Genomic DNA, 12,084 nt, shown 5'->3' with positions numbered 1-12,084 from the left:
TATTCACACAACTCTTTGGAAAGAAAGTAGACATTATATATTTAAAATCTTAAACTCAGTAATTCCACCTCAATCCTTTAAGGATATAATCTGAAATTATCACAGAAATAATATGTCTAAAGTTGACCATTATAACTTTAATTACAACAATAAAAACATTGGAAACAATTGAAAATCATACATATGAGTAAATGATGGAAAACTCAGTGGACTACTATTATGCAGTCATTAAAATACTGGTTTTAAAGACTATGTAGCAATCCGGAGAAACGTTTGATTTAATAAGCCCTTAAAAGCAGCCTAGCCTATGAAAGAATATATGTACTACAATTACAAGCATGCAAACATGTACCTGAAAGAGACTAGATTTGGTGAATGCTCTCTGTCTGTATTATACATTTCTGAATGATGTCAACTTTCCCCCCCTCAATGAACTCATTTTTATTGGGGATTTGGGAGAAAATTGACTAAATAAAAATAAAGAAGTGTAAAGGAAATAAATGTGAAGATAGAGGGGGGCCAAAATGGTGACACAGGAGGCCCTAGTGTCCTATACCCTCACAAAGATCAACAATTAGTCAGCTACCTATAAACAACATAGAACAAAAAATCTGACAGCAATCTCACAAAAAGAAAAGGAAGACTTCATTTTTCCAGTATCATCCCATCCCCCAGCACCAAGAGGGAGCTACCCAGCTAGAAAGATTTCCCCTCCCCAGAAAAAAAAAAAAAAGAGGGTGACAACCAGTTTCACCCCACAGCAGCTAAGCTGAAGTGTATAAAGTCGGCTAGGAACAAAGAAGAAAAACAGGGGCCGCTGGCAGGAGCCACTGAGTGGGAATGACTGCGCTTCACAGAGAAGTGCTCAGTGGAAAAACACAGCTGACTTTGCCACTTACCTGAAGCCAACAGCAAGGATAGCTGTAGCCACTGCGTACTTCCTGTAGATTTCACCCCACAGGTATTCATGTCTGCCGACATCAGTCATCTGAGTCCCTCCACACTCCCTCCCTTTCTTATGTCCTGGCCTGCAGCGGTAGCAAGCTCAGGTCTCCGCAGCTGCTTAAGCATAAGATCCCAGCATAAACACCCCCACGCTCACCCCGGCTGACTCCCCCACTGCTGTGCATGAGCTTGGAAGCTAGCCCCTCCAGCTGTGCACCTGCATATAACTGGCCGTACCTCATCGCTGGCCTCCCTTGCAGTGTGCATGCCCAGGGGTGAGTGTGCAGCCACAGAGAACATGCTGACAACCAGGGCCTTTGTAGCAGCCAGTGAGGCCACAGTTGGCCCCAGACCTGCTGCTGCTCTGGCCTCCACTATCATGTGTCTGCAAACAGCCCCTGCCACTACACCGCCACCTGCATTTGGACCCCTGCAGCTCATTATGTGCACACATTGGGTTTTGGGTCCCCAATGCTACCTGTGCTGGTCCTGAACTGCTAGACCTGGAGGTGCCATGGAAGACCCCAACAGCCTTTGCAGCCACTGCACAACACTTACAGTGCTTGCCAAGATCCACAGTTGGTAATGCGGTACACACCAGTGGCCTGAGCTGAAGAGACATCATACCCACCCACAACCCTGCCAGACCCAGTACTGCTACACAGAACACTTGGTGCCCTGCAGCACTAGACCCAGGATCGCAGCATACTTCAGCATACTTCCACCAGCAGTGAAACTATTCCCTTCCCAAAGCCAGTCCATAAAGTTTCGCAGAGGTGACTGCTTTTTCAAATGTGAAGGCACCTGTGCAAGACAGCAGGGATCATGAAAAATCAGGAAAACGTGATTCCACCAAAGGAATACAGTAAACCTATAATAACTGCCCACCAAAAAATGAAGAAGTAGAAATTACCTGATTTAAAAAAAAACAAACCTCAAAACAGTAAAACTTCTATATAAAAACTATTTTGGGCAAGGAAGTGTCAAAGCCGAAAGTCCACTATATAATAAAGTAGGGTTTCCAAATGCATGTTAAAAAACTGACAAATTAGTTTACCGTTTCCCCAAAAATAAGTGTCTTTTATTAATTTTTGCTCCCAAAGATGCACTAGGTCTTATTTTCAGGGGATGTCTTATTTTTCCATGAAGAAGAATACGGTACACATTTATTGTTAAATGAAAATAAAAGAAATTTATTACCTGTATACGGTACGGTAGTACAGTAGTTGTCAACACAAACCAGACAAACTGTGAATCCTACAGTATCAAGAATTTACTCATTTATTCAATGACAATCATGTCATCATCTTCTGGAACATCATCATAACAATCCAATTCCTGAATTTCCTGGTGAATTTCATGTGACTCCATTTCTTTCAGAATCAGTGGACCAAATCTCTTATGTTTAGCCTAGGGGGTGGGGGGGTGGGGCTTATTATCGGGGGGATGCCTTATATTTCACTCAGAAGGAAACCTGTAAGTAGGTCTTATTTTCGGAGGATGTCTTATTTTCAGGGAAACACGGTACTTATATAGACACATTTGTGTAATTAAAATTATGTATGAAAATTTTAATTTCACAGGAAAGATTTCTATGTGTGTAACAGAAATTTTAACTTATACTAAATAGGTCTAATAAGTGCGTGCATTCACCCAGTTACTGGGAGTAAACAAATGAACACGCAGTGGTGTGGCTTAGAGCAGTGGGAACATAGGCCAGCGTGACTCATTTATGGATAATAAAGAACATTACAAACTGATGAACAAAAAGATAGAGACAGTAAAGCAACAGACTGTCAAATTACAGCAGAGGGTGGGGAGATATGGGGAGATAAGTGATCAACCGAAGGACTTGTATGCATGCATATAAGCATAACCAATGTACGCAAAAATCTGGGGAGGGAGAGCATGTATGGAAGTGGGGGGGGGGCAATGGTAAGATATGTACACATATAAAACCTTAATTTAAAAAATAATAATAATTACATAAAAATAAACTGTTAATTTAATTATAAGCAAACTAGAGACTGGTGCACGAAATTTGCAGGGGGGAGGGGGTGTGAGGGAGGTGTTCCCTCAGCCTGACCTGCACCCTCTCCAATCTGGGAGCCCTCAGGGGATGTTCTACTGATGGCTTAGGCCTACTTCCCACAGTTCTCTGCGGGGGCCTGCCTTCTCCACACCATGGCGACTGCTAAGCAGTCCATGCTGGATGCTGCCTGCAGGCTGTGCTTCACTGCTCCCGGGTCGCTGAGGCCATGCTGGGTGCTGCCTACAGCCACACTTGCCTGCACCCGGGTTGCTGTGGCAACGGCCTAGCAGGCCATGCTGGGAGCTGCCTGCGGGCTGCTTGCCAGCTCCCAGATCGCCACAGTGACAGCCAAGCAGGCAGGGCTGGGAGCTGCCTCCTCCCTACTGTCAGTCTCCAAAAAGGCCATGAGGTTAAATTTGCATACTCACTCTTGATTGGCTGGTGGGTGGCAAAGTGATGGTCAATTTACATATTTCTTTTTTATTAGTGTAGATCTTGGTTAAAAGCTATTTTCAGTTAATGCTAATTTTCACATATGACATACGGACTGGAAATTTTGTCCATTAAATCTGTAGTTCATTAAATTGAGGGTTTACTGTCATTGTCTTTCAGATGTTCAGAAAATTACAAGAGAACACAAATAAATGACTCAACAATATCAGGAAAATAATACAAGAACAAAATGAGAAATTCAACAGAGTTAGAAAACATTATAAAGAACCAAACAAATTTTGGAACTGAAGAATAAAATGATTTAACTAAAGAATTCAAAAGTAGCTTTAACAGAAGACTGAACAAGTAGAAGAAAGAATCTGTAAGTTAGAAGACAAATCAATTGAAATTACCCAATCAGTGGAGCAATAAGAAAAAAGAATGACAATGAATGAAGCGTATGGAACTTACAGGACATTAATAAAAGGAATAATATATGCATCTTGGAGTAGACAGGGAGGAAGAGAGAGAATGCTTATTTAAAGAAATAATGGCTAAGAACTTCTCAAACCTGAAGAGAGAGGGATATCCAAGTCCATGAAGCTAATTGGTCACCCCAAAATTTCAAACAAAAATAATCTTCTCCAAGATACATGACAATAAAACTATCTACATCAAAGACAGAGAGATAATTTTTAAAAACAATAAAAGAAAAAAATCTCTCCTACAAGGGAACCTCCATAACCCTATTATTACGCTATCATTGCAGGCCAGGAGAGAATGATATGACATATCCAAAGTGCTAAAAGAAAGCAACTGCCAACAAAGAATATTTTACCCAAAAAAGTTGTGCTTCAGAAATAAAGGTGAGATAAAACTTTATCACCACTAAACCTAACTGAAGAGAAATACTGTAAGAAGTTCTTCAAGCTGAAATAAGGAGTTGATTTGTAACATAAAAACATATAATACACAGGTAAAGGTAAGCATATGGTCAGATTCAGAATACCCTAATACTGTAATATGGTGATGTGTTAACACGTACCTTTAGTATAAAAGGTAAAGGACAAAATTATTAAAAACAACTATAGCTTCAATAATCTGTTAATGGATACAGAACATAAAAAATTTAAATGTTGACATCAAAAACATAAAGGGAGGAAAGCAAAAGGGTAGAGTTTTTATATGTGATAAAAGGTGAATTGTTATTACTGTAAAAATATATATATAAATATGCTTTATGTAAGCCTCATGGTAACCACAAAGCAAAAAACTACAGAGGATTCACAAAAGATAAAAAGAAGGGAATCAAACCATACAACTATGGAAAATTATCAATTCATAAAGAAAAGCAGCAAGGGAGGAAGAAATGAACAAGAGAACTAAAAAACAGCCAGAAAAACAAAAAACAGTATTAGTGCCCAGTGTTGCCCAGTGGTTAAGAGTGTTGGCCAGCAAACCACAGGGTTGCAAGTTCGATTCCCAGTCAAGGACATGTACCTGGCTCTGGGGCACATGCAAGGAGGCAACCAATAGATGTGTTGTTTTTCTCATGTCCATCTCTCTCTGTCTCTGTCTCTGTCTCTCTGTCTATCTCTGTCTCTCTCTCTTCTCCTCCCTCCCTCCCTCTGCCCCTCAATGAAAAAATAATCCTCAGGTGAAGATTAACAATAACAACAACAAAAGATGGTATTAGTAACTCCTTATCTATCAGTAATTACACCAAATGTAAATGAATTGATGTCTTCAATCAAAAGGCAAGCTGGATGATTAGGAGAAAAACCTTAACTATATGCTGCCTATAAGAGACTCACTCCAGCTTAAAGGCCACACATAGGCTGAAAATGCAGGGATGGGAAAAGATATTCCATGCAGAAGAAATGAAAAAAAAAGCAGGGATAGCTGTACTATGTCAGACAAAACAGACTTTAAGCCAAAAATGGTAATGAGGGACAAAGATGGTCATTATATAATAAGCAGGCCAATTTATCAAGAAGATATAACAATTATAAATATTTATGTACCAATATCAGAGCACTTCAATATATTAAGGTAATACTAAGAGATTTGAAGAGAGAAATATAACCCCGCCTTCCCCCTCCCCCCAAAAAAACACACAACAAAAAACAAAAAAACTAAACAACAGAAAACAGTAATGGTAGGGAATTTCAATATTGCCACTTTCAACAATGAATAGATCAGTCAGATAGAATATCAACAAGGGAATGTTGGACATGAACTATACTTAAATCAAATGAACTTAGCAGACATATGTAGAACAATCCATCCAACAATAGCAGAATATACAATCTTCTCAAGAACATATAGAACATTCTTCAAAATAGACCATATGATAGGTCACAAGTCTCAGCAGATTGAAATCATACCAAGTATCTTTTCTGACCACAATGATATGTAATCACAGAAAGCAAGCTGGAAAATTCACAAAGAAATAAAGAAATTTAAAAAAATCTTGAAACAAAAACAGAAGCATAACTATGAAAGCCAATTAGATGCTGCGAACACAGTTCTAAGAGGGAATTTTTGTAGCAATAAATAAATGTATGCATTGAAAGAGAAGAAAAATCTATATTTATGGTGAGACTACTATTAACAGTTATATGCCAACAAGCTGGATAACTAAAAGTAAATGGATAAATTCCTAGAAGCATACAACCTACCAGGACTGAATTATAAAGAAATAGGAAATCTGAACACAACAATTTATAATAATAAGAGCATAATATGCTAATTAGACCGGACAAACCAGGGCAATCTATATATTCAATGCAATCTCTATCAAAATTCCAATAGCAGTTTTCACAGAAATAGAAAAAACCCTAAAATTTGTATGGCACCACAAAAGACCCCTATTAGCCAAAGCAATGCTGAGAAAGAACAACAAAGCTGGAGGCATTACCCTTCCTGATTTCAAATTACAATGACCATTGAACAACATAGGTTTGAAATGTGCAGATCCATTTACATGTGAATTTTTTTTTCAATTGACCCTTGCAGTTCAAACCCGTTGTGTTCAAGGGTCAATTCTGTGGTTAGAAAGCCATATATACAGAGGGCCAACTATAGTTATATGCAAATTTTCAACTGTGCAGGACGTGTGTGCCTTTAACCTCTGAGTTGTTCAAGGGTCAATTATAGTTTGTATATTACAAAACCATAGTAATTGAAACTGTGATGGTAATCATTTTGCAAAATATGTGTAGCAAATCAACCAGTGGTACAATTTAAATTTACACAATGCTATGTATCAATTATATCTCGATAAAATTGAAAAGGAAATTTATAGGCTAATTTGATGGAATATTTTTTTTCCTTTTTCTGTTCTTTGTAATGGTAGGCTACTTCCAAAATCATATGTATATATGTGTGTGTGTATATATACACAAAAAATACACATACACATATACACGTAAAATTTAAAATAAATCATAAAATATCTTTTTAAAGAAAACTAGAGAACCAATGCATGAAATTGTGCAGGGGACAGGGGGTCCCTCAGCACAGCCTGCACCCTCTACAATCCGGGACTCCTTGGGTGTTGGGGGGGATGTCCAACTGCCTTTCGCAATCCAGGACTGCTGGCTCCTAACCGCTCACCTGCTTGCCTGCCCGCCCACCCCCCTAACAACCTCTGCCTGCCTGATTGCCCCTGACCACTTCTGTCTGCCTGCCTGATTGCCCCTAACCACTTCTGCTTGCCTGATTGCCCCTGACCACTTCTGCCTGCTTGCCTGCCTGATTGCCCCTAACCACTTTTGTCTGCCTGCCTGATTGCCCCTAAATGCTCTGCTGCTGGCCTGATCGCCCCTAACAGCCACTGCCTCACCCAGCACCTGGGACCCAAGATTCCCTCCTCCGGCCAGTTACAGGCACCTGAGACCCAGGCTTTCCTCCCTCTGGATGGCCACAGGCGCCCAGGACCTGGGCCGGCTTTGCAGCTGCAGGCGCCCAGGACCGCGGGGCAGGTGGCTTGTCCCTCTCCCAGGCCACAGGCTGGCTGGTCCCCATTCCTCTCTTTCAGTGTTGTGAGCGAGCTGTTATGGCATGAAGGCGTGATGACCATTTGCACATTAGCTCTTTATAATATAGGATTATATAGGATGACTTACTTATCTACCTCCTAATTTGTTTGCAGCTCAACTTACCATCTTCCAAGATCTGTACTAACAAAAGGTACAATAAAGTAAACTACCTTTGCTAGAAGAGTTATGGATTGTGAATTTTATTTTAAGGTCACACATTCAGAGTCATAAGTCAGCTGACAAGTGCTGCTCCAGATGCATAATAATAATGACATAGAACAAAATGGGCTGAGCTGACTTCTTTTCTAGGTAACTTGTGTAACTTCAAGCTCCTCCTCTTTCACCTCTACAGACAGACACAAATCAGCTGCTTCATTTGCTTTCCCCACTTTACGCACACATCACCAACACCTCTCAACATATGGCCTTCATTAGTGGATCCTCACAGGCATCCCAAGCAAGGAAAACTAAGGGCCCCTCATCCTGCTAAGTCATTATGGTTTTGAATGCTGTGAGAGATATACGTATGTAGTCCTTCAATGCTGACGATAGTAACCATGTTTTTCAAATTCCAAATAAGGCAAATGAGTTGATATTTGCCCAAGATATATAAAATATGAAATATGTCCAATGCATACTTCACTTACATATATTACAGCAGTATGTTCTTAGTGCCTCCAGTCACACCTCGGTTATCAATCCCCCATATCAACTCAACCCTGCCTTGCGGGTAACCCACACTCCCAACACCAAATGCTTAGGCTGCTCCTGCACATGGACAGGAATGTGCCTACAACGCAGAGAAAAATCTATGATGCTGTGTCTTAATGCAGGAGTAATTTTAAAAACAGATTCGGAATCCAAATTCCCTCATCAAATTTTCAATTCATCTCCCCGCCCCCAAAATAAATTGACTTTGTATTTTATCTTACCTTTATGACCATGGAGAGGAACTTAGAGCTTAGTCAACTATATAAATATAAATTGTTATTGTCTCACCTATGAGAATCAGCCTACTGAATCTCAATATTGATCTTCCAACATATATTTCAGTCACCCTACTAGAATTAAACAAATACTAAATAATTTTGTCAAGGGCTAAACTATGTTAGGAGGGAAAAAAAACAAAAACTTTCTCCTCTCTTCAATTTTGTCTAGAAAATGCAACTAAATACATTTAAAGTCAGGAAAGGGCAAAACAAAATCTAAACATGAATCTTTTATCAAAATGTTAGAGCGACTATTATAGGGCTAGGGGTAGAAAAAAATAATCAATTGTGATGGCCTTGAAGGGACTGGAATGGGATTATGTTCTACAAAGCAGGGAAGGGTGGTTTGGGAGAAAAACAGGCCTGTGTTCAAAGTCTAAATTTTGGAGAAACAATTGAGAAAGAAGATTAATACAGGAATGGGGAGACGATGGGAGCAAATTATAGAAAAGGCAGAAGAGCTGGCCAGAAAAGGGAAGGGAGCTGCGCAGAAGCATAAATGGGAAGCCTGCCGACTGTGGAAAAGAACCCGGTAGAAAGAAGAGGATGCGTGGAAACGACACTTTAAGACAGAACACGGAGCTGCGAGTGAGGAGGATGACTGGGTCCAGGATGCAGAAGATGGAGGCGGCGGGGAGGACCGGCCTGGGGAGAGAGCGGGGTGTGGCTGTGGGGATGAGGATGACGGCGTAGGGATGCTGAGTGGGAGAAGGGGCCGAGGCTGGTGCGGAGGTGGTCAGTGGTGAAGGATGGAGCTGCGCAGAGAGGGGTACCGTGTGGGAGAATAAGGGGGGATCTAGACAGAGAGCTTGGGGGTGAGGGGGAGAAACGGATCTAGAGCGAGAAAAAGCAGAGGCTAGAGCAGCAAGGAAGACCCTGGCTACGCTAATTAGACTGAACGAAGGGGGCCAAGAGGTGGAGTGGGAAAACCAGGAAGGGACGGAGAGGAAGATAATGAATATGAGAGGGAGGGTGCAGCTGCGTGTTGCGGGGAGGTGGGGGGGGGGGAGGAGAGGACAGACAGAATCGTGGTGGGTAAGAACAGGGTCAGGGCAGGGTTCGAAGGGCAGAGACCGGGTTTGAAAGGCAGAGAGAACAATCGGGTGGAGGAGGAAGGAGGTGCACTAAACGGCAAGCCCTTCAGAGCCTCCGGAGGGCGCGGGCAGTGGGGGGGGGGGGGGGGAGGGCAGGTGGCCATAGGTGGGGGTTGAGCGGCTGGGTCCTCACCGTGGGGTCCGCACAGGACGTGCCCGGGAGAAGGGGCAGACTAGGCTCGGGGTTGGACATCATGGCATCCGCTACACCGCCGCCGCCGCCTTGGAAGGGCTTTATCGTCCCCGGTTGCCCGGGCGACGTGCCGCGATCGTGGGTCTCTCGGCGTTCCATGGCGACACCAAACTGCGCGGGCACCTGCGTGCGAAATGCCGAGACGCGGGCGCTGAGCGACGGGTCTGCGCGTGATCCCGCGGCGGGACTCAGCGGTCTCGCGATAAGATGACCTCACGAAAGGGGCGTGGCTAGTAGGCGTCACGGCACTGGCCCCGCCCCTCCGGGTGCCCGGGGTTGCCGGGTGATGGTGGGGGGAGACGGTGTGGGAGGAGTTTGATGGTTTGATGGAGGGGAGACAGGGCCCGAATGGACGTAGATGAGTCGAAGTCCATGGGAAGGTCCTTCCTCCCCGCCTCCCCAGGCCTCCCCGCGCCCCGGCGTCCTGAGCGCCAGGGCTCTTTCCTTCCCCGGCGCTGGGGAAAGGGCGCAGGTCCCATTGAAGTGGAAGTGGACAGAATAGTCCCAGAGATGTAAATTACACAGCATAGAGAATATATAGCCATTAAAACCTAATAAATATGTGTGTGTGGCCAGATGGATTCTTGAAATACCGGGGGACCAACTCTGTAAAGTACATGGTTGTCCCTGCTGTAACATCTGAAACTGATAACAGAATAATATGGAATGTAAATTGCAATTGAAAAAAATGATTTTTTACAAAAAGAACCCTGGCAGGTAACTTAGCGGTTAGAGTGTCAGCTCATGGACTGAAAGGTCTCGGTTCGATTCCAGTCAAGGGCAAGTAACTCCATCCCCGGACCTGGTTGTGACCCTAGTTGAGGCCCACAGGAGGCAACCAATCAATGTGTCTCTCTCTTTCTCTCTCCTCCTCCCTTTCACTCTCTCTTAAAAAAAAAAAAATCAATAGAAAAAAATATCTTTGGTAACAAAAAAGGATGTTACCTACCCCAATGGTGCTTCCTGGGGTTAGGAGCTCTGGATTATTCATGACTGTCTTTATGCAGTTAAAGGATGTTCAATGAACCAATGCAACCTTATTGCCCCTAATCCTCCCACTGGCATTATCTGTTTTTCCCCATTGGCTTTTCTTTATTTTACTGTCAATCCCTGCAGTTCTGCACCCTCTCAACTCTTACAGGCAGGGCCTTGCATATTTGCTTCAGGAAACTTGATATTGGTTGGCTGAAGACCTACAGATGCTCATCTCTATTCTGATCTCTATATTATGCCTGCCTGTGGCAGCAATGGAAAGAACAGAACCACAAGGGGAAACACATCTTCAAAGAGAAAACTATAATAAGTCAGAAGACTAGCAATAAGTGAGGTGAAATACTCTCGGGACTATATGTATTCTCACCTTCAGTGCTTTTTATAAAACTTGATGAAATTATTTCTTAAAGTAAAATGTAACTCTCTCCTAACACCTCTGCAAGAAGACAAAAAAAAAAAAAAAAAAACCCACAAAAATTATGTATCAGCACCAACGAGCTTAAAAATAAAAAGCAAACCAAACCCTGGATCCAGACCAGCCCAACCCAGTCGCTGGATTCATTAGTTCTGAAATGGAGCCCAGGAACCTGATTTTTATAACAGCTGTTTCTTTTCATGTAAACAATAACATAAATAGAGCCACTTTAAAATGGAGCTGTAACTGCTATGTCAGAGGAACTGCTTTGCAGGTCTTTTGTCCCAAATCTTTGGAGTGTTAAACAAGGCAAAATATCCTTTGGACTGGTTCTAAGCAACAATGGGCCTTGCAAAAAGAACTGTTAGCAAAGATAACAAGAAAGTGATTGTTATGCCCACTAAACTGCTGACTTACTGGACTGAAAAAATTAAAAACATTGTTTAGGGTTAACATCACTATGTTATGTTATCTGCACCAATAGAAATGGGTTCCTTCTATTGATGTAATTGTTTTCCTTCCCTTTCTCACAAACACCCATTGCCTTTGTCTGCTAGTCGGAACATTACTTGGGGTTCTGCCTCCATTAATGATTTCTGAATAACTATTCTTATTTATGTCAATAAGTGCTTGTTGTGCCTCACGTTGAAAGGCCTTTTTATTTCTAGGTTAACTGTAAGCCAATTTAAGAACATGATAGAGAGCAAGCCTTACACAGAAGGCATATCTCCCATGTCATGAATAGGTTATTGTCAATACAGATATCAGCTTTTGTGTTATTGCTGCTTGTCAGGACAAATGCCCCAGTTCCATGGTCTGCAAACTGCGGCTCGAGAGCCACATGCGGCTCTTTGGCCCCTTGAGAGTGGCTCTTCCACAAAATACCATGGCCTGGGTGAGTCTATTTTGAAGAAGTGGCATTAGAAGTTTAAGTTTAAATATTTTGGC

General features: G+C 42.3%; 1 protein-coding gene across 1 annotated transcript in view; it reads right to left on the bottom strand.

Moving 5' to 3' along the window:
• EFHC1 (EF-hand domain containing 1) overlaps nucleotides 1–9,928 on the bottom strand; it is a 76,722-nt gene extending 66,794 nt beyond the window's left edge. The window contains exon 1 of the mRNA XM_084889450.1: nucleotides 9,669–9,928. Coding sequence (XP_084745576.1) covers nucleotides 9,669–9,827 — 159 coding nt within the window. The 5' untranslated portion in view covers nucleotides 9,828–9,928. The remainder of the gene's footprint in view (nucleotides 1–9,668) is intronic.
• Nucleotides 9,929–12,084: the final 2,156 nt, after the last annotated feature.

Source organism: Pipistrellus hanaki (assembly GCF_964339955.1).
Source record: "Pipistrellus hanaki genome assembly, chromosome: 7".
Taxonomy (NCBI): Eukaryota; Metazoa; Chordata; class Mammalia; order Chiroptera; family Vespertilionidae; genus Pipistrellus; species Pipistrellus hanaki.
The sequence above is the reverse complement of the archived record's forward strand: the minus strand, read 5'-3'. Positions and strand labels throughout refer to the sequence as shown.